The sequence below is a fragment of the Lynx canadensis genome, chromosome F2, assembly GCF_007474595.2.
Source record: "Lynx canadensis isolate LIC74 chromosome F2, mLynCan4.pri.v2, whole genome shotgun sequence".
Lineage (NCBI taxonomy): Eukaryota > Metazoa > Chordata > Mammalia > Carnivora > Felidae > Lynx > Lynx canadensis.
Window position 1 is genome coordinate 82,275,394 of NC_044320.2, and position 23,618 is coordinate 82,299,011.

Sequence of the window (23,618 nt, forward strand, 5' to 3'; positions counted from 1 at the left end):
TGTTCTCTGAAGGTGTTATTTATCTTAATCATCACTGCATTACTGTAACAGCAGGAGCATCTGGGACTCCCTGGGAAATGAGAGAATTTGTGCATAAGACTCAAGAATTGGGGTTGTAGACCTGGGAGCCTGTCTGCCACGGGTTAGGTGAAAAAAGCAAGTTAGCGAACAGCAGATGTGTGCGTGTCCATAAGAGACCAACCTGTGCGGTGGCTGTCTTCATGTAGTAGAATTATGAGTGATACTTACTTTCTTTTTTCCTAATCTATATTTTCTGAAATTTTACATTGCAACCATGCAACTTTCTGTAAGACAAATACATTACTTAAAATAAATAACAAAGAACAGATCAAATTGTACTTTTTTATTCAGACAGTTTTATCAAGCAAAATAACTTTTAAATTTTATTCATGCATTCGTGCCTTCATTTAAAAAATATAGACCCTGCATGCCAGGACTGTTCTTAACACTGGTGTCATAGGCACAGATACAGGATAATGTTCCTGTGGTCATGGAGTGTGAGGGTTAATGCCGTAAAAGATGCCTTTAAAGGTAGCATGCTTTTAGGGCTGAAGCCACCAAACATGAAAAGCACAAAAATGGCTACTGATGGTTTTTAACAGTTTCAATTGTCATAATGATGGGACTTTGAAATTTTAAGTTGGCATTTTATTTAAGCTTATCGCTTATTCTCTTAAGCTTTGCAGTAATGCTGATGTGAGGATAGTACCTAAAAACCTCACTTAACCTCTCTGAAAGACCTTCCCAGTTACGGCACTGATTGCTTGATGTGTATCATCTTGGCTAATCCTCACTACAACCCTGAGATGTGTTGTGTTATGCCCACATTAAAGATAAGGAATCCAAAGGTCCAGACCCACTTGTGAGTTAAGCTATGTCTCCGTATGTGATTAAGTCAGCTTATATACTTGTGGGCCCCAAATCCATGGTACCACAGATATATTTGGTTAAATTTCAAATACTCCCCACGTCAGTGCCTGATAAAACTTTCTAAACAAAACTGAGATGTAAATTAGATATGTTTGCAGGAGTTTGTATTTTCAAATAAGCTCTGATGGTAGCAGTAATTTCTATAGCATTTTTACTTCAGATCCTAATTTGTCTGTTTTGAATATTTTACAGAGAGACCCAATAATTGCAAAACAGCTCTTTGGCAGCTTGTTTTCTGGAATTATAAAAGAGATGGATAAACACAAGACCATGTCTGAGAAAAACATCATTACTCAAAAGTTGCTCCAGGACTTCAATCATTTTCTTAACACCACGTTCTCTTTCTTTCCACCTTTTGTTTCTTGTATCCAGGTGAGCGTCTACATATGTGCTTCATAAACTGCATTATCTACTTTGCCATGACCTGACTGTGTCACAATAACTTCATTTGTTCCACAGGCCAAAGCACAAGGTGTTTAACAATTTAGGTGTATTCTGTATGGTTACCTCTTCCCTGATGAGGTGTAATTTATTCATTTTTTTTGTTTTTTAAACAAACTTATATGGGCACCTGGGTGGCTCAGTCGGTTAAGTGTCCGACTTCTGCTTGGGTCATGGTCTCACAGTCTGTGGGTTCGAGCCCCGCGTCGGGCTCTGTGCTGACAGCTCAGAGCCTGGAGCCTGCTTCGGATTCTGTGTCTCCCTTTCTCTCTGCTCCTCCCCTGCTCACGCTCTGTCTCTGTCTCTCTTTCTGTCTCTCTCTCTCTGTCTCTCTCCCCCTCTCAAAAAAATAAACATTAAAAAAAAAAAAACAACTTATAATTGGCAGGATAATTAGAAATCAGCCTTGGTGTAAAATGGTCTGATTTTTAATATGCCAGTCCCTTTAGTGTTTTGGTTAAACCCTGTATGTTGTTAGTAGTTTTTCCGTAGGTACTATTTCTCCAAATTATTTCCTGCCTCCTGAGTGCCTTTAAGAAATGTGGACTGAGCACATTCCTGACTTTGTTGTAAGTTGTGGGGACAGTGAGTGATGGAAGAAGCACAAATTTCTGCCCTCCTAGAATTACAGTGGGTGACAAACAATAAACAAATACAGAAGATAACATAACATAGTAGTGTCATCAAACTTGAGTACTACGGGAGTACTAAAGTAATGTAGGGTAGTAATGAAGCAGGGAGGGAGACAGCCTCTTGATCAGGGTGGGGGCTGTGTACTTAGACCGAGTGGTCAGAGAAGTCATGCTAAGGTAATACAGTTTGAGCAGATGTTAATAGAGGCATACTTTGAGTTACTACTTAAACATGCCTATTGGAAGGTTACTTTTTCATATAAGAAATGTTTCCTTTGCCGTTCAAAACACGATCATTACAAATTCCCTGATGGAAAGCCTTTTTTTATTTTTTATTTTTTTAAGTTTATTTATTTATTTTGAGAGAGAGAGGGAGAGAGCAGGGAGGGGCAGAGAGAGAGGGAGACAGACTCTCAAGTAGGCTCTGCACTGAGAGCACAGAGCCCAATGTGGGGCTCAGACTCATAACCCTTGAGATCATGACCTGAGTGAAATCAAGAGTTGGACGCTCAACCGACCGAGCCACGTAGGTACCCCTAACGGAAAACCTTTTCAATTCATTTTAATATTTTTATAACTAGTAACCTCCCTGGGGTAATTTAAAATACATATATATTCTTGGGGCGCCTGGGTGGTTCAGTTGGTTAAGCATCCGACTCTTGATTTCAGCTCAGGATATAGTCTGATGGTTCATGAGATTGAGCCCTGTGTCAGGCTCTGCACTGAAGGCATGGAACCTGCTGGGGATTCTCCCTCCTTCTCTCTCTGCCCCTTCCCAGCTTGTATGCTCTCTCTCTCAAAGTAAACAAATAAACTTTAAAATAAAATAATGTTATTTAATATTATTTATCAGTAGCTTTGGTTTGCAAACTAATTGGGTAATAATTCCCTGAGATGAAACACTTGGTTTTCCTGTTTTGTTCTTTCTGATGTAGCATGAAACTATTAATATAGTTTCTTTTTATATATTAGTTCTATTTTTATTGGTTTATAATTTACAAGTAGAATTCCTTCATTATTTTCCTCCTGGCTACACTAAAGATAAGATTTGAGAAATTGCATTGAATCAGTCAGTATTTCAAAAGAAGATTCTCTTTACACTGTATTCTGAAGTGATTTTTTAAAATCTGAATTCCTAGTTTTGTCCCTATATTTCTTTTTAAAAAGCTGTTTTTTTCCATTGTTTTTTAAGAGAGTCATTAACCGTCATTAAGTAAATAAATTACTTCTACTCGCTCTAGAGCTTGCAATTTGGCATTGCCTTTGGAAAAAGCAACATGATTGCAACTTAGTGCCTGCAGTTTGCAGCATTTGCTGTTACGACTTTGTGGTTCATTTCTGAAACTATGATTATTTTCCCTCTCTCCATGACGTCTTAGCACATTTGGCATGGCATTTATGTGACTTCTTGTTCTAGCAAGGGGTAGGGTCTCTTTGAGATGCCACTGCCCCACCATGACATCTCAGAATGAGTTTCTTGTCTGCTGCATGTCCTGTATTTGTCAGACTATCCTGATTGTATCCCAGTCAGTGACTGGCAAACAGATGTTAATTTGGTTTAATTTAACAGATGTTAAATACATTTATGCTATTCATCGCTTGTTTGAACTTCATATAAAATTTTAACTTTCTTGGGGCGCCTGTGTGGCTCAGTTGGTTGGGCATCTAACTTTGGCTCAGGTCATGATCTCCTGGTTTGTGAGTTTGAGCCCCACCTTGGGCTCTGCACGGACAGTGTGGACCCTGCTTGGGATTTTCTTTCTTTCCCTTTTTCTGCCTCTCTCCTGCTTGTTTTCTCTGTCTCTCAAAATAAATAAACTTTAAAAAACTTTTTCTGGCTTTCTTACATTTTTTTTTTAATGTTTATTTATTTTTGAGACAGACAGAGCATGAATGGGGGAGGGTCAGAGAGAGAGGGAGACACAGAAGCAGAAGCGGAAGTGGGCTCCAGGCTCTGAGCCGTCAGCACAGAGCCTGACACGGGGCTCGAACTCATGGGAGTGTGAGATCATGACCTGAGCGGAAGTCGGACGCTCAACCGACTGAGCCACCCAGGCGCCCCTTGGCTTTCTTTACAAAACACCTAATGAGGATATTTTGTGTGTAAATCTTTATTTAACAACTATGGAATATTTGAAATGAAGAAATGGCCCTTGCCTTCACCTACTACAGTGAGATAAGAGTCCAAACAAAAAATATTGTTATTAATTCTAGTAGGCAGTCATCATTTTACAAATTAGACTTCATTACTTTATTCTCTTTTGGAATTTATAAGAAGTGTAATCAGTCAGCTGAAGTTTTTTTGGCTTAGCAAATCACTCTTTAGAAAGTAAAATGATACTGTCAACAAGATTATACAGAAGAGTCAGTCTTCTTGAAAATATACTCGCAGGGGGCGCCTGGGTGGCGCAGTCGGTTAAGCGTCCGACTTCAGCCAGGTCACGATCTCGCAGTCCGGGAGTTCGAGCCCCGCGTGGGACTCTGGGCTGATGGCTCGGAGCCTGGAGCCTGTTTCTGATTCTGTGTCTCCCTCTCTCTCTGCCCCTCCCCCGTTCATGCTCTGTCTCTCTCTGTCCCAAAAAATAAAAAAAATAAAAAAAATAAAAAACGTTGAAAAAAAAAAGAAAATATACTTGCAGAACTCAACTTAAATTGTGAGAATGCATTTACATATAGAGGAGTAATATCCCAGTAATAGTTGTTTACTTATTTACAACTATTTCACAAAAGACTTCTATTGGCAATGGGAATAAATCTTAATGTCAGGGGCAACATTGTTTACTACAGTGTCTAGAATATAGAAGGCATTCAATAAATATTTATAGAATGAAATGATTCCTTGAAACTTAAAAGTATATTTATTTTAAAATAGTCTTGTGTAACTCCGGGTTTCTCTCTCTAAATTAGCAGATGTTATCTCAAAATCTGACACCTCAACTAAGACTGAGGCTTCGCTGTGTTATTAATTAATTTTATATGGATTTTTTTCCTGTACCACTAGTTCCTTCTAATAGACGTTTTTGTTTGCTGGCTTGCTTTGGAGAATCTGTATTCTTTCAAGACCTCTAATGTAGAATTTAAGTTGGCTTAGTTAGACTTAGTAAGTAGTCCATGCATGGCACAGCTGGGAAGAAGGTGGTGTGGATGTGGCTTAGTGGGGACTGTCTTCACTGACTTTTCCAGATACCTGCGTATATGTGCATACACAGACGTACACACCCACACAAGAACTATATGCATACATTCAGCTGTGTTGTTTTTTTTTTTAATTTTTTTTTTTGACGTTTATTTATTTTTGAGACAGAGAGAGACAGAGCATGAACGGGGGGAGGGGCAGAGAGAGAAGGAGACACAGAATCGGAAGCAGGCTCCAGGCTCCGAGCCAGCAGCCCAGAGCCTGACGCGGGGCTCGAACTCCCGGACCGCGAGATCGTGACCTGAGCTGAAGTCGGACGCCTAACCGACTGAGCCACCCAGGCGCCCCCATTCAGCTGTGTTTTAATGAAGATGCTGCCATACTGTTTTTTTTTAATCAAATGTATTTTTTTTTAAGTTTATTTAATTTTGAGAGAGTGTGTGTGCATGTGCATGTGAGTGGGGGAGGGGTAGAGAGAGAGGGAAAGAGAGCATCCCAAGCAGGCTCCATGGTGTCAGCACAGAGTAGAATGGGAAGCTCAATCCCACCAACTGGGAGATCATGACCTGAGCTGAAATTGAAAGTTGGCTGCTCAAATGACTGAGCCACCCAGGTGACCCTGCCATACTATTTATATTGTTCTGCATATTGATTTGTAGTTTATTTTTTATTGATGTATATAGGACTCTCAAATTGAGAGTTACAAAGTAAAGGCTAATATAATTCCTGAAATCCTCTTATTTAATATTATTGTGAATCGGTTAGTCCCTGGGTGGAAGGAGATGGAAAAAAAGATGTTAATTAGAGTAATGGAAATAAGTACCTACTTTCTGGTGTTTGGATATGAAATCTGTGTTTCAGCTGCTTTTCTCACCCGTTCAGGCTAAATATTCCTGGAAACTGCAGTTGATGCCTAGATATACAGAGTATATAATTTTTCATAATTTGCTAGTACTTTTCTTTAAAGTAATGTCTAAATTGATAGTGTAAAAATCAAAGGTCATTTCCTCCTTTGAGCAAGCTGAATGTTGAGGAAATTTTGTTAATAGAATCACACAGAGAAATTTTCTGGTTCTATCACTACTTACATCAAAATGTTCTTCCATGTTTAGTAAAATGAGTTACTCACTTGTGAAGATACGGTCAAAGTATCACAGCCTAAATAGCTGCATGTGTTTGTGGTTTCATAGGAAATCAGTTGCCAACACACAGACTTGCTGAGCCTCAACCCAGCTTCTGTCAGTGCTGGCTGCCTGGCCAGCCTGCAGCAGCCCGTGGGCATCCGCCTCCTTGAAGAGGCCCTGCTCCAGCTGCTACCACCAGAGCCACCTGCCAAGCGGTTTCAGGGGAGGACTCGCCTCTCACCTGATGTCGTCAGATGGATGGAACTTGCTAAGTAAGCTTTGTGATCCACTGTTGGGAGAACAGTGAATTTGACTAAAGTAATATACAAAAATCGTTTCATTTTGGCAGAAAATGAGCAAATAAAGTTGATCGTAACACTTCTGTGAAATTTTTTGAAAAATCTCTCTGGCTAAGTACCATTCCATGAGTTAAGAATAGTTGTCACAACAAGGAATGTCTTGCTCCAGGAAAGATTAATTAATTAAACATACACAGTCCTTTTAAAAGGACTCAGGGTGTTAACTACCAAGTTTAGTTTCCTGTAAAGTGTGGCCATTACTTAGTTTTGTATGTTTTTACTGCTTTACTTAAACGGAATTGAGGATAATTTATTTTCAGCAGGACTCAAACTCTTATAGACAATTTAATCCAATTACTTTATTTAGGAAAAACAAGTTCCATTTTGTCATTCTATGCCATTTTGCATTATGTGTGTTTTTTTCCTTACTTGTAGTTTTCATTATAAAAAAGCCAGTGTCTAATTCTGAGAAGGATGTTAGGTTAGGTTAAAATTAAATTTGAACTTATATGTTTTAGTGCTGATGTTTAGATCTTCAGGTTCTAGGAAAAAAAGAGAATAAAAGTAAACGTGAGGAATCCTTGTATTATTCATACTTAACTGAGCATTATATGTGAACAAGACATTATGTCAGGTGCTAAGAAGAATTAAACATATCTCCCAGACTCACAAAAGTAGCCAACCAGTAGGAAATATATGTACTTTCCTGTATAACTAACCATAACATGAAATGGGAGGTGGTGAGATCTCTGAGAGGCAAGACAGAGGGCAGCTCAGAGGGTGCGTCTTGGCTAATACTGCTTCTAAGAAGCTGTTGTTATCCTATTGTTCCAGATGTGTAGATGAACAGTCAGTAACAGTTTGTATATTTAATATTTTCAGAGAATGAGAAACTCGTGTGTATTTTCTGGGTAAATGAAGCACACAACTTTTAGAGCCTAAACTTTAAACACTGTTTTCTAACTTTATTTAATACTTCTTCATAGTTTACATATAATATTTTACATTCCTTTCAAACAGAGTAGTGAGAACATAATTTTGCCTGTTGATGATTTGGGTCATCATTTTGACCACGTTATAGTGCGTATCATCCTGGGACCATGGGGCCAGTGCAAGGTGGATGTGAGACTGATCTCATTTCCAGCTACTGAAAAATGTTTGTAATTCTCATCTCCTCTTGAGCTCTTGGACTGTGAGCTGTTGTCCTACCTCCCATCTCCCCACCTCTGCCTCTGACTTGTTACTCATAAGCCTCTATGAGCAGGGCAAAGAGAGGGCCATGTCTACTAGATTTTTACCTAAATATGGAATCCTTAGGCTCTGAGAGAGCTAAGGGCTTTTTTGATGTAATAAGTACATGAGATTTCATACCTGCGAAAGGACCAAACTGCAGGAAAGCCAAGGAGGAAGCAGTCCTCACTGGCTGGCCAGGTGACTGCAGCATCAGGAAGAGATAACATTTGTGTTGAAACTTAAAAGAGGGGGAAAAAAAATTGTAGAGGAAGGGAACAAACTTATTAAAAATTTTCTTGAGAATGTCTTAACAGAGGAAGTTTGGTTGAAGGGGTAAAGTAGATTTTTGTTAATGTGAAGAGAAGAATGGGTGCTCAAGCATATAGTAAGGCTGTAAGAAAATTACTTGTCAGTAGAATCAAGATGGCCCATAGAATGTGGATTAAAACATGGCTTTATTAGAACCAGGATTAATTTTTACTCACTCTGGACTCTTGGCTACGTTCCAAATTTTAGGTCTAGACAGGATTTCAAATAGGTCACCCACTGGTATGTGCATTATTACTGTAATGGATTAACACAGAATGGTCTTATTTAATGACACAATTTATCCATTGTAAACTTACAATATTTTCAGATTTCACTTTAAATGCACTTTAGAATAATCTCTGCTTCCTGTATGACTAAAGTAGTAAAACCTAATGGTAACTTCATAGTGTGTAAGATTTTATATTTATAGAACAAAAATAACATATATCCTTTTTGGCTAAGATAATGTGACATCTGGATTTAATATCATTTCATTAGAATAAAAACTTTAAAAATATTGACGTAGTCATTGATTTAGACTTTCTTTTTGGCTTGTTTTTAGACTGTATAGATCAATTGGAGAATATGACGTCCTCCGTGGTATTTTTAGTAGTGAGATAGGAACAAAGCAAATCACTCAGAATGCGGTATTAGCAGAGGCAAGAAGCGATTACTCTGAAGCTGCTAAACAGTATAATGAGGTAAAACTGATCACTAGCAAATATGCCAGTTGCTTAAGCACTTTTGTTTTCTGATTGGAAAAACTGTTACCTTTAGAATTTAGAGTTTTGTAATGTTTCAACTTTATTCCTTGGTTTTTACACAAAAATTAGTGGGAGAGAATAGTTTCATAATAACAAAATGTGAAATAACTATTGCTTTATCTTTTACTCTTTTTAAGAAAACATCATTGAATAAAGGAGAAAGCATTTCATACCAAATGCTGTAAAACTGTTAAGATGTTATTTCAGTATCTGCTGTTATTATATAATTTCTCTTAGGGTAGATTCTTTTCCTTCAGTAAGTAAAAACTTTATAAAGAGATAGGTAAAAATTGGTTTGGAGATGACTAAGTTCAGCTTTGTACAGTTTGTATTTTGAGTTGCCAGTGGCTATCTAGGTATAGATGTCTAGTAAGTAGCTTAAATTCAGAGTCCATGACCTATGAGATTCTTGAATGAGCAGTCCAGATTGTAAAGTCCTTTGCAATTTTCTGTAAATGTCCTATTTTCTAATTTTCAATCTAAGAGCTCTTTAAGTAGTAAATAATCCACAGTATTGATTCAGATCAAATTTTGGGTCATTCAGAATCTTCAGTTTATTAATTGGCTTCATTGGTAAGTTTCTCAGAGAAATCATTTCCTCTTGGTTTTTATGTTGATTTGTTCCTGTGAGATTTCTTTTGGTTTTTTTTCTTCCATTTAGTGTTACTCTGTTTTCTCTTTTCTCTCCCCTTGTCATAAATTTGAAAATTATTGTCCTTAGCATGAATAGTTTACTACCTATAATACAAATGTTTTCATTTATATTCCTTCCAACTTTTAAAATAAATGTATGAACTTTTCTTCATGAGGCTCTCAATAAACAAGAATGGGTAGATGGTGAGCCTACTGAAGCTGAGAAGGATTTTTGGGAACTTGCATCCCTTGACTGTTACAACCAGCTTGCTGAGTGGAAATCATTGGCATACTGTTCTATAGTCAGCGTTGACAATGAAAACCCTCCAGATCTAAATAAAATGTGGAGTGAACCATTTTATCAGGTGGGTAGAATTACATTTGAAGTCACTGAGATAAATATTATAGATAGCTGTTTTCTAATTAATGACATTGTTTAAAACTTTTCAAAAACAAGGTAGTAGTTATAAAGCATAGAACATTTGTATAACCTGACTCCCCCCAACAACTCCATAGTATTGTCAAATCTCTTTAGCCATTCTTTTTATCTCTTTTTTAGCCACTTTTGGCCACTCCTTTCCAAGTATATGGGATGCATTTAAAAATAAACATTAATATCCATAGTATAACTACATGGAAGAATATTTCTTGGTGTCTCTGCCCTGAGACACAGGATACACATGGGGTAGCCCTTACCCCTGGGGTGACATGGTTCCCCTCTCATGGGATCACCCCAACTCTTGGAGGGAAATGACTCACCTGGTCCCCACAAAGCAACTATCTTGGCTGTGCTTGTAGATTCCTCACTTGTGTGTAACATCCAAAGATCTTTCAGCTAAAAGTAGCTCCCATTTTCCATAGAACATGTTTCTGTGTATTTTGTGGTTACAAAAATCAATAATTTTAAGTGAATGTGTCCTAAGAATTGTAGTTTTAGGTTTGAAACATCAAACATTGTCACTTTGGATCTAAATCTGGACCTACAAAATTATACCAATGGATATTGTAGAACTAAAATACTCATATTGGTTTTCTGAAGTTACAAGTAGTCTTCTCTTCCTTAGGAGACCTATCTACCTTACATGATCCGCAGCAAGCTGAAGTTACTGCTTCACGGGGAGGCTGACCAGTCCCTGCTGACATTTATTGATGAGGCTGTGAACAAGGAGGTTCAGAAGGCTCTTATTGAGCTGCATTATAGTCAGGAATTGAGTCTTCTTTACATCTTACAAGACGATGTTGATAGAGCCAAATATTATATTGAAAATTGCATTCAGATTTTTATGCAGGTAATACAGATACACCCATCTGAAATGTACCATTTCTATGATACTTTTAAGTCCATAAACTCATGAACAAAAAAAATCAACACACAAAAAGTTTCCTCTAAAATCTTTTCACTTTGTCCTTTGTCTTAATGCATTTTTTTAAATTTTATTTTTTATTTGTTTTAAATTTACATCTAAATTAGTTAGCATCTAGTGCAACAATGATTTCAGGAGTAGATTCCTTAAGCCCCTTCCCCATTTAGCCCATCCCCCTCCCACAACCCCTCTAGTAACCCTCAGTTTGTTCTCCATTATTTATGAGTCTCTTCTGTTTTGTCCCCCTCCGTGTTATTATAGTATTTTTGTTTCCCTTCCCTTATGTGCATCTGTTTTGTCTCTTAAAGTCCTCATATGAGTGAAGTCACATGATTTTTGTCTTTCTCTGGCTAATTTCACTTAGCATAATACCCTCTAGTTCCATCCACGTAGTTGCAAATGGCTTAATGCATTTTTAGTCCCTTTTGTTTTTCTGTTTAAGAAGTTCTTTTTTTGTTTTTTTGTTTTTTGCTTTTCCTTGGGTTTTATTTTTTTCTTCCAAGATTTTCTTTAAATTCAAGTTACTTAACACATAGATAGGGTTGTGCTGTTAAAGAACACTTGAAAGTAGACTTTTCATCTAGAGTGGCTGAATGGAAGTTTGGTTGCTTTGTGGAGGGTATGAACTAATCTTCCCTGATCATTTTCCACCATTATACCTTCTTTCCTTTTTGCTTTTATGAGAATCTTCTGATATTTGGTTTTAAAGTCAGTGTCTTTATAGAGCCTATTAATTAACATTTATCATTGGCTGATACTGATCATAGAAGCATATTCATTCGTTATCGTTATTTTAAAAAATTTTTGAATTTGTTTAGTAGAGGAAGTTTATTGGAGAAGAAGGAGTTGGCTTCTGTAGCTGGCAGTTTTACTTTATAGGATGTTGTGATTTTTAAAAACTGGTGGTCAGTAGAGGCAACAGTAGCCCAGTTGTATTGATTTTATTGACTTCATTGAGCCAAAATGTGATTAAAAACCTGAATTATTTAAAAAATTTTAAACCGTTTGTTAATTGCTTCTATGAGCTAATTATTAACTATTCTGAGACACATTTTTGTAATTGATGTAAGGTAGTTGCTGTATTTCATGTTTTAGGGAACTGTATTAAAATTTAAAGTAGGAAATTGATTTATAAACAATGTTAAATATCTTTTTTCTAGAATTACTCAAGTATTGACGTTCTCTTACACAGAAGTAGACTCACCAAAGTGCAGTCTGTACAAACTATTATAGAAATTCAGGAGTTCATCAGTTTTATAAGCAAACAAGGTAATTTTTTTAGACTACCTTTTTTTCTTTTATACTTATGGAAAGGTTTTGGTATGATTATTTTGCTTAGTGAAAGTTAAACATGTACTGAATGTGTGGGTTAGAAAATACTTTGAGTTCATGCTGCAAATACATATTTTGAGGTCATTGAAATAAATGTTTAAGATGGACAAGCACTATTCTAGGCACTGGGGATGCAAAGCCAAATAAAACATATTGCCTAGCTTGAAGAAGCTTTCAGAAGAGTGGGGTAATCCCCACACGATATGACCCATACTGAGGCAGAGGGATTTCCCATGTCAAATATGTAAAACAGAATCTGCCCTGGACTGAACGGTGCAGGAGGCTCCTGGAGAAACGGCCTGAGTTGATGGTGGAGAAACAGAGGGGCTCACAGAGGACCTTTCTTATCGAAAGCCTGCAGTGTCTCAGAGGGGCTAGAAGTTCAGTGACTGGGCACCACATACCCTGGCCTGAGGGGAGGTGAAGCTCCTGGTGGCAGTGTGCAGACCCTGAAGGTCTTTCTGCTACAAACAAGTGGATTTTATCCTGGCACCTGTGAGAGGCCACCCAAAGTCAAAGGGAAAGAGTACATCTTTGCAATGGTAATATGTCTTAGCCATAAACTGGAATTTCAACTTGTGTCCTAAATAATTTAAAGTAATTGTGAAAGACCCTCTCAGAGCACTGATAAAAATTGATATTCGTATATATCTACAATTAATCATTCTCTGCTTTAAATTTGGAGAATTCTTTTTCAAGCGCATATTATTAATGACAGATCATTCATTAAGTGTTTTCTACTTTCTAGGACGTATGTTAATCTTTTTTTTCTATAATGCATAGTTTTTATGACAGCCTTATGAGAGGTAGATTCCTTGCTTTTTCATTTTATAAATAACTTACCTAAGCTAATATGTGAAAGATTCAGATTTTGAACCCAGGACTGTCTGATTTAAGCTTATGCTCTTAACCACTACTTTCCCACCAACAGAAAGAAACTAAAGCTTTAAGCATTATCAATGTGAAATTTAAATTTCCTGGGGGTTGTCATGAATCTCTTGAGTCCCGATTGCTTTGGTTATTATTATTACCATGTAACCTTGTACAGGTACCAAGGTCGGAGGCAGTATTTCGTCATTCAACACAATGATGCGTCTCCGGCTTAAGTGATGAAAATTCACAAAAATTGCATAAACTAAGACTATAATATAAGTATCCCTATGCTGATTCAGATCAGATTTTGCCAACAAGAAAATTGGCTGCAGCCCTATGAAAGCTTTTCAGGTTTCGATCCTGTATAGATTTTGGAATTGTAGATGAGAGACTGTGGATCTGTGCTAAATGTAAAAATTGTGTATGTTTATTTCCCCATTTTTACTCTGTGTCTTAAGAAATTGAGTTGTAATGACAAACTGTATTAGGTTTACTATGGTAACTTTGTATTCCTGTTGTGAAAGACAAAACAAAAATTTTTAATTTGGTCAAGAAATTTGAATTAAGTTTTTATTTACTAATGGCAGCCCTACTTTGTAAGTTGCTCTTATCATTGAGCTGTGGATATAGCCCTCTTCTAATATTTTTAGGTAATTTATCATCTCAAGCTCCCCTTAGGAGACTTCTAAAAACCTGGACAAACAGATACCCTGATGCTACAATGGATCCAATGAACATCTGGGATGACATCATCACAAATCGGTAAGATGTGATCACTTTTTTTTTTTTTATATTTATTTTTGAGAGAGAGACAGAGTGCGAGTGGGGGAGGGCAGAGAGAAAGGGAGACAGAGTGTCTGACTCAGGCTCCAGGCTCTGAGCTGTCAGCACAGAGCCTGATGCGGGGCTCGAACCCACAAACCATGAGATCATGACCTGAGCCGAAGTCGAACGCTTAGCCCACTGAGCCACCCAGGTGCCCCAAGATGTGATCTTTTTGAACTGAATGTGGATTTTTAGGAAATTGCCAGAATGGTTTGTCTCCAAAATGGGTGTTTAGGAAAATGTGGGGTTTGAGCCTAGTGTGTATAGATCAGGCTCATCTTGCTGATTTCTCGTGTAAGTTGTTCTCATACAGCTTTCCATGTCAGCAGTGTATCCTTTGTCCCAGCTTATCCCCTGCCTGGGAATTGCTGCCCACTGACATTGAATTCATCGTGTGCTGGGAGGTTGATTGCGAACACACTGTTGGCAGTGAGAGAAAGCAGGGGAGCAGCGGGGGCAGTGGTCCACCTGCTTCTGTCTCAGGGCCAAATGTTAGCAACTGAAATGGCAGCAAAGAAAACACTGCTTCGTGATTTGTTACTATTCTAATTTGGATTTTTGACACTTGTGCCTCCTACCTCCTGACTCTTATTTCATAACTGTATGTATCACTTTACCAGATTTGAGATCATTTTCATACACTCAGCTTTTCCTTGCCCTGTGGAAATCCAGGTAATCCCTGAGGCAGATACTAGCCATGTATTTCAGAGATAAGGCACCAGAATCAGAGAGGTCGTGAATTATTTTGTGCAAGTATGCACAGGAAGTGGGACTCAAGGACTGTGGCCCCGTGTGGTGTTCTTGCCATTATATCCTATTTCCTCTGCTACTACAGGTGTTTTGTTTGGTTTTGTTTTGTTTTTGCTTTTTATTTTTTGTACTTTTTTCTTTTACTCTTTATTTTTAGGTAAGTTCTTATCTATAGAAAAGTTGAAAGAAAAGTAGAACTCCCATGAACTGCGTACCTTTTGCACAGTCCAATGTTTTCAAACATTTTTAACATGTTGCCACATTAGCTTTTTTATTTTCTCTCCCGACACACACATAATTATGTTCTGAACCATTTGAAGTTAAGGTACATATATGTGTCTCTTTATCAGTGCGCATTTCCTAAGAGAGTATTGTTTTATATAACACCAGTACAATAATAACTTCACTGTTTTCTTTTTTAATACAGCCCCAATTTCAGTTTTGTCAGTTGTCCCATTAGTGTCCTTTGAAGCATTTTCTCCCCTTCTAAGACGATATCCAGCCCATAATCTCATATTGCATTTAATCGATATGTCTTTCTGGCCTCTTAATCTGGAACACTTTCCTAGCCATCTTTTATGACATTGACATTTTAGAGAAATGTTCCTCAGTTTGCGTTTGTATATTCTCACGGTTAGGTTCAGGTGGTACATCCATAGTTAAAATACTACTTAAGTGAAATATTTTCAGGGTATTACATCTAGAAGCAGGATGTACATGTGCTTTTTACTGGTAAGAGTAATTTTGATTGCCTGGTTAAAATATTGTCTGGTCTTTCACACGAAAAGATGCTCAATGTTAGTGATCGTCAGGAAAATACAAATCAAAACTACAATGAGATCCTACCTCACACTTGTCAGAATGACTAAAGTCAACAACGCAAGAAACAACAGGGGCTAGTGAGGATGTGGAGAAAGGGGAACTCTATTACACTGTAGGTAATACACTGCAAACTGGTGCAGCCACTATGGAAGGCAGTATGAAGGTTCCTAAAAAAAGTTAAAAATAGGGGCACCTGGGTGGCTCAGTTGGTTGAGTGTCCAACTTCGGCTCAGGTCATAATCTCGCGGTTCATGGGTTCAAGTCCCCCAGCGAGCTCTGTGCTGACAACTCAAGAGCCTGGAGCCTGTTTCATATTCTGTGTCTCCCTCACTCTCTGTCCCATCCCGCTCGTGCTGTGTCTCTCTGTCTCTCTCAAAAATAAAACATTAAAAAAATTATTTAATAAATTAATTAAATAATAAAAATAGAACTGTCCTACAACCCAGCAGTTGCACTACTAGTATTTACCAAAAGGATACAAAAATGGTGATTCGATGGGGCACATGCACCTCAGTGTTTATAGCAGCACTATCAATAATAGCCAAATTATGGAAACAGCTCAAGTATCCATCAACTGATGAATGGATAAAGAAGATGTGGTATATATATACACAATAGACTCAGCCATAATAAGAATGAAATTTGCAACAATAATGATGGAGCTAGAGGGTATTATTATGCTAAGCTAAAGAAGTCAGTCAGAGAAATACAAATACAAATGATTTCACTCATACATGAAATTTAAGAAACAAAACAAATGACCAAAGGGGAAAAAAAAAGAGAGGCAAACCAAGAAACAGACTCTTAACTATTGAGAACAAACTGAATTACCAGAGGGGGTGGTGGGGGGAGCAGGGCATGGGTGAAATAGGTGATGGGGATTGAGGAGGGCACCTGGCTTGATGAGCATGGGGTGTTGTATGGAGGTGTTGAATCACTATATTGTGCACCTGACACTAACATAACACCATATGTTAACTAACTGGAATTAAAGTACAAACTTAAAATACATACATATGTACATACATACATAATAAAAAATGAGAACTCAGAAAAAATATTATCTGGTGTTCAGTGTATAATGCCTGTTTTTGTTTTAAGCCTGTTTTTTTTTTCTTTGCAACTAATAAAAAGGGTGGGAGAAGCTTTGAAACATGCATATATCCTGCTTCTCCTAAGACTTAGCCCTCTGTGTTTTGTATCTGTGGATGACTTTTAGCCCAAACCAGTCTTAACAATGATAGTTGCAAGGTGATGATTTTCTAACTCCAGCCCTTGTTCCATATTTATCAGAATACATCTTAGTGTAAGGAAGAGCCTTCCCTTCTCCATCTATTTGTTTATTCATTTACTTGAATTTTAGCTATCAATACAGAATCATGGTTTCCAGTTTTATTTAATAGAATGTAATCTGTTGCTATTCTTACTTATTTCTTGTTCAAATTGTCTCAGATTTGCCCAGCAGGAGCCCCTTCAAACTGACAGTACAGGCACTTCTTGCAAAATTATTCTGCATTTTTTCTAGCAATGTTATAGTCTTAGTTCTTACATTAGGTCTATGATCTAAAGGAAGATAATATTTGTAGATGGTATGACGTGGGGGTACATATTCTGATGGCTTTTTTGTATGGCTGTCTGGTTGTTTAGTCCCATTTGTTCAAAAGTCTTTTCATAATTGAATTGCCTTGGCACCTTTTCTGAAAATCAATGACCATATATGTGTGGGTCTGGTTTTGAATGCTCTGTGCTATTCCTTATTTATATATACATATATATTTTTTTCATATATCAAACTGTCCTCATTACTGTTGCTTTAAAATAGTCTTGAATCAGATAGGGTGTGTACTCCAATTTTTTCTTTATGAAAATTGCTTTGTCTATTTTAGGTTCTTTGTATTTATGTGTACATTTTTAGAATCTGCTTATCAATTTTATTTATTTATTTTGAGAGAGAACAAAAGCGAGCATGCGCAGTAGAGGAACAGAGATGGGGACAGACAGGATCCAAAGCAAGCTCCATGCTGTCAGCGCAGAGCTCAGTGCAGGGCTCAAACTCCTGAACCATGAGATCATGACCTGAGCTGAAATCAAGAGTCAGACACTTAACCTACTGAGCCACTCAGGTGCCCCTCTGCTTGTCCATTGCTGCCAAAAACAAAAACTCAGAGTTTGGGATTTTGTTTTCACTATAGAGCAAGTTTGGGAGTTGCCATCTGGACAGTACAGAGTTCTCTAATATGTATATAGTTCTTCCATTTATGTAGGTTTATTTATTTAGGTTTCTTTTCTTTCTCTTTTTCTTTTCTTTTTCTTTTTTGTTTTAGTGCCCATCATGATAAGTGTACTTTTAAATTCCCTTTATCTGTTTCACTCATGCCCCCACCTGCCTCCCCTTTGGCAACCACCAGTTTGTTCTCTGTATTTAAGAGTCTGTTTTTGGTCTGGTTTTTCCTTTGTTCATTTGTTTTGTTCCTTAAATTCCACATATGAGTAAAATCATATGGTATTTGTCTTTCTCTGTTTATTTCACTTAGCATTATACTCTCTAGGTCCATCCCTTTTGTTGCAAATGGCAAGATCTCATTCTTTTTTATGGCTGAATAATATTCATTCCATTGTGTGTATATGTGTGTGCGTGTGCACACACACACACACACACAAACACCACATCTTTATCCATTCATCTATCAGTGGACACTTGGGTTGCTTCCATAGCTTGGCTATTATAAATAATGCTACAATAAACATAGAGGTGCATATATCTTTTCAAATTAGTGTTTTCATTTTCTTCAGATACATACCCAGTAGTGAAGTTGCTGGATCACATGGAAGCTGTATTTTTAATTTTTTGAGGAACCTCCATACTGTTTTCCACAGTGACTGCACCAATTTACATTCCCACCAACAATACATGAGGGTTTCTTTTTCTCCACATTATCACCAATGCTTGTTATTTCTTGTCTTTTTTATTTTAGCCATTCTAACAGGTATAAGGTAATATCTCATTGTGGGTTTTTTTTTTTAATGTTTACTTTTGAGAGAGAGAGAGAGAAAGCGTGAGCAGGGGAGGCACAGAGAGAGGGAGACATGGAATCCAAAGCAGGCTCCAGGCTCCAAGCTGTCAGCCCAGAGCCTGACGCGGAGCTCAAACTCATGAGCTGTGAGATTATGACCTGACCCGAAGTCAGATGCTTAACTGAGTGAGCCACTCAGGTACCCCTCTCGTGGTTTTGATTTGCATTTCCCTGATGATGAGTGATATTGAGCATCTTTTCATATGTTGGCCATCTGTGTGTCTTCTTTGGAAAAATGTCTATTCAGGTCCTACTCCCATTTTAAAAATCAGATCATTTGCTGTTTTGGTGTTGAATTGTATAAGCTCTTATATATTTTGAGTATTAACTCCTTATTGGATATATCATTTGCAAACATATTCTCCCATTCAGTAGGCTGCCTCTTAGTTTTATTGATTGTTTCCTTTGCTATGCGAAACCTTTTTATTTTGGTGTAGTTCCAGCAGTTTATTTTTTCTTTGGTTTCCCTTGCCAGAGGAGACATATCTAGAAAAATGTTTCTGTGGCTGTTGTAGGAGATATTACTGCCTATGTTTTCTTCTGGGAATTTTATGGTTTCAGGTCTCACATTTAGGTCTTTAATCCATTTTGAGTTGACTTTTGTGTATGGTATTAGAAAGTGGTCCAGTTTCATTCTTTTGCATGTAGCTGACCAGTTTTCTCAGCACCATTTGTTGAAGAGACTGTCTTTAACCCATTGTATATTCTTGCCTCCTTTGTCATAGGCTAATTGACCATATGATAAGTGTGAGTTTATTTCTGGACTTACTGTTCTGTTCCATTGATCTGTGTGTCTGTTTTTGTGTCAGTATGATATTGCTTTGATTACTACAGCTTTGTAGTATGGCTTGAAATCTGGGATTGTGATAACTCCACCTTTGTTCTTTCTCAAGGTTTTGAATATTTGGGGTCTTTTGTGGTTCTACAACACATTTTAGTGTTATTTTCCTAGTTCTGTGAAACATGTTGGTATTTAGTTAGGAATTGCGTTAAATCTGTAGATTGCTTTGGGTAGTATGGATATTATAACAATTTTGTTTCTTCTAATCCATGAACATGGAATATCTTCCATTAGTTTGTGTCATATTCATGTTTTTTAATCAGTGTTTTACAGTTTTCCGAGTAAAGATCTTTCACTGTTTTGGTTAAGTTTATTCCTAGGTATTTTACTCCTTTTGATGCAATTGTGAACAGGATTGTTTCTGTAACTTCTCTTTCTACTACTTCATTATTAGTGTATAGAAACACAACAGGTTTCTGTATATTAATTTTGTTTCCTACAGCTTTACTGAATTTTTTTAATACTGCTAAGAGGGTTTTTTTTGATGGCATCTTTATGGTTTTCTATATATGTGTCATGTCTTCTGCAAATAGTGAAAGTTTTACTACTTTAATTGCAATGACATTTTTTTTTATGGATGTGTTGGGTGTCTTGTTACATTCATTCCTAGGTATTTTATGTTTTTCAGTACCCTTCCAATTATTTGCTGTTCATATTTTCTGAAAGTTTTATTTTGTTTTAGCATGCATGGGTGTTGAATTTTGTCAAATGCTTTTTCCTGCATCTGTTTGATCATGTGCCTTAGGTATGTAGTCTACAGTTTTGTTCACATCCACTGGTTACTTATTGATTCTCTGTCTGGATGATCTGTCCATTTTTGAATGTGAGACACTAAAGTCTCCAACTATTATTGTCTTGCTGTCTAATTTTTCCATTTAGTATTTGCTTTATATATTTAGATGCTTCAATGTTAGGTGCACAAATATTTGTAATTATTACATCTTCTTATAGGATTGACCACTTTATCATTATATAATGACCTTTTTACCATTTTTAGCTTAAGGTGTATTTTTATTATTTATTTATTTATTTATTTATTTATTTATTTATTTATTATTTGTTTATTGCTACCATTTGCTTGAAATCTTTTTCCATGCCCTCACTCTCAGTCAGTGTTGTCTTTATTTTTTTTAATTAATTAATTAACCTTTTTTAAAACTTATATCCAAGTTAGTTACCATACAGTGGAACAATGATTTCAGGAGTAGATTCCTTAATGCCATTTACCCCATCCCTCCCTTCCATATTTACCCCATCCCTCCCTTCCATAAACCCTCTAGTAACCCTCTGTTTGTTCTCTATATTTAAGAGCCTCTTATGTTTTGTCCCCCTCCCTGTTTTTATATTGTTTTTGCTTTCCTTCCCTTATGTTCATCTGTTTTGTATCTTAAATTCCTCATATGAGTGAAGTCATATGATATTTGTCTTTCTCTCACTGAGTAATTTCGCTTAGCATAATACCCTCTGATTCCATCCACATAGTTGCAAATGGCAAGATTTTATTCTTTTTGATTGCCGAGTAACACTCCATTGTATATAGAGACCACATCTTCTTTATCCATTCATCCATCGATGGACAGTTGGGCTCTTTCCATACTTTGGCTAATGTTGACAGAGCTGCTATAAACATTGGGGTGCATGTGCCCCTTTGAAACAGCATACTTGTATCCCTTGGATCAATACCTAGTAGTGCAATTGCTGGGTCATAGGGTAGTTCTATTTTTAATTTTTTGAGGAACCTTAATACTGTTTTCCAGAGTGGCTGCACCAGTCTGCATTGCCACCAGCAGTGCAGAAGAGATCCTTTTTCTCCACATCCTCGCCAACATCTGTTGTTGCTTGAGTTGTTAATGTTAGCCATTCTCAGTGTTGTCTTTAAAGCTAATGTAAATCTCTTAGTCACATATTGGATTTTTGTTTATTTTATCCATTCAGCTGTTCTGTCTTTTGATTGGAGAATTTTATCCATTTACATTTAAAGCAATTATTGATAGGTAAGGACTTATTTTTGCCATTTTGTTGTCTGGCAGTTTTGTAGATCTATTGTTCCTTGCTTCTTGCTGTCTTTTCTGATTTGATGACTGTTTGTACTGATATACTTTGACTTCTTTATCATGATCTTTTATGTACTTACTAAGGCCTTTCCTTTGTGGTTACTATGAGGCTTACATAAAATATCTTATAACACCTTAGTATAAACTGATAACAACTTTACTGCAATAGCATTTTTAAACTTTATGCTTTTACTTCCCCATGCCCCTCACATATTAGATTGCTGATGTTACAATTTATGTTTTTTTATGTTGTGTTCTAATAGATTCTTGTAGTCAAGGTTATTCTTAATACATTTGTTTTTTAACTTTTAAACTAGCATTATAAGTGAATTATGCACTGTCATTACCATATTAGAGAAACTGACTTGGGCTACATATTTACCATTAACAGTGAGCTTTGTACTAACTTCATATGTTCTCATATTAATTAGCAGTGGTTTATTGCTGCTTGAAAACTCCCTTTATCATTTCTTATAAGCAAGATCTAGTGGTGATGAACTCCCTTAACTTTTGATAGTTCAGGAAGTCTTTATTTCTCCTTTATTTCTGAAGGACAGTTTTGCCAGGTATAGTAATCTTTGGTGACAGTTTTTGTTTCTTTGCTTTTTAAATTTTTTAAAAATGTTTATTCATTTTTGAGAGAGAGAAAGAGAGAGACAGAGTGTGAGCAGGGAGGGGCAGAGAGAGTGGGAGACATAGAATTTGAAGCAGACTCCAGGCTCTGAGCTGACAGCACAGAGCCCAACTGGGGCTTGAGCTCATAAACCGCAAGATCATGGCATGAGCCAAAGTCAGACACTTAACCAACTGAGCCACCCAGGTGCCCTGACATGTTTTTCTTTCACTATTTTGAATATATCATCTCATTCTCTTCTGGCCTGAAAAGTTTATTTTGAGAACTCCACCTCTAGTCTTATGGAGGTTACTTTGTATGTGATGTGCCACTTTTGTTGCTTTCAAAAGTCTTTGTCTTTGACTTTTGACAATTGAATTATAATGTGTCTTGTGTGGCTTGGTTTGGATTCAACCTGTTTAGGGTGCTTTGGGCCTCATTAATCTGGAAATCCATCTCTGCCCAGTTTAGAGAAGTTTTCAGCCATTATTATTTTATTTATTTATTTATTTATTTATTTATTTATTTATTTATTTATTATATGAAATTTATTGTCAAATTGGTTTCCATACAACACCCAGTGCTCATCCCAAAAGGTGCCCTCCTCAATACCCATCACCCACCCTCCCCTCCCTCCCACCCCTCATCAACCCTCAGTTTGTTCTCAGTTTTTAACAGTCTCTTATGTTTTGGCTCTTTCCCACTCTAACCTCTTTTTTTTTTTTTTCCTTCCCTTCCCCCATGGGTTTCTGTTAAGTTTCTTAGGATCCACATAAGAGTGAAACCATATGGTATCTGTCTTTCTCTGTATGGCTTATTTCACTTAGCATCACACTCTCCAGTTCCATCCACAATTATTATTTTAAATATACTTTATGTCCCTTTTCTCCTAGGATTCCCGTAGTGGGTATTATTGTTTCATTTATGTTGTCCCATAGACTCTCTTCACTCATTCTGTTTTTTATTTATTTTATTTTACTTTTACTTATTTTTATTTATTTATTATTTATTCATTTATTTTTGGTCCTCTCACTGGATCATTTCACTGATTATTTCTTCTGCCCAGTTGAGTCTGCTTTTGAAGATTTCTATTGAATTCTTCAATTCAGTCATAGAATTCTTCAGTTCTAGGATTACTGGTTTTTTGTTTTGTTTTATGGTTTCTATTTTTTTTGTCGTTGTTGAACTTCTTATTCATACATTTGTTTTCCTAATTTCGTTTAGTTGTCTGTGTCTGTGTTCTTCTGGTTCACTAAATTTCTATAAAAGTATTTTGAATTCTTTTCCTGATGGTTCATAGATCTCCATATCTTTATTGTCATTCATTATAGCTTTATTATTTTCCTTTTATTGTTTTCCTCTATCTGAGGATACCTTTATTTCACTTTTTTTATTTTCTGTGGATATGAAATTCTGGGTGGATCCCTCCTTCCTCCTCAGCAGTATCATTTGGCCTTCATGTTTCTGAAAAGAAAGTCATGATTAATCAAATTGTTGTTCCCCTGTGTTTAATCTATCATACTTTTTGACTGGTTTCAAGATTTTTGT

The 23,618-nt window shown here is 36.8% G+C and overlaps 1 protein-coding gene across 1 annotated transcript in view; it reads left to right on the top strand.

Moving 5' to 3' along the window:
* Window positions 1-23,618, top strand: part of PRKDC (protein kinase, DNA-activated, catalytic subunit) — a 202,260-nt gene that overhangs the window by 131,549 nt on the left and 47,093 nt on the right. Inside the window, 7 exon segments of the mRNA XM_030303933.2 lie at window positions 1,144-1,323; window positions 6,351-6,556; window positions 8,688-8,826; window positions 9,699-9,887; window positions 10,587-10,811; window positions 12,047-12,155; window positions 13,742-13,853. Of these exon segments, the coding sequence (XP_030159793.1) occupies window positions 1,144-1,323; window positions 6,351-6,556; window positions 8,688-8,826; window positions 9,699-9,887; window positions 10,587-10,811; window positions 12,047-12,155; window positions 13,742-13,853 (1,160 nt within the window).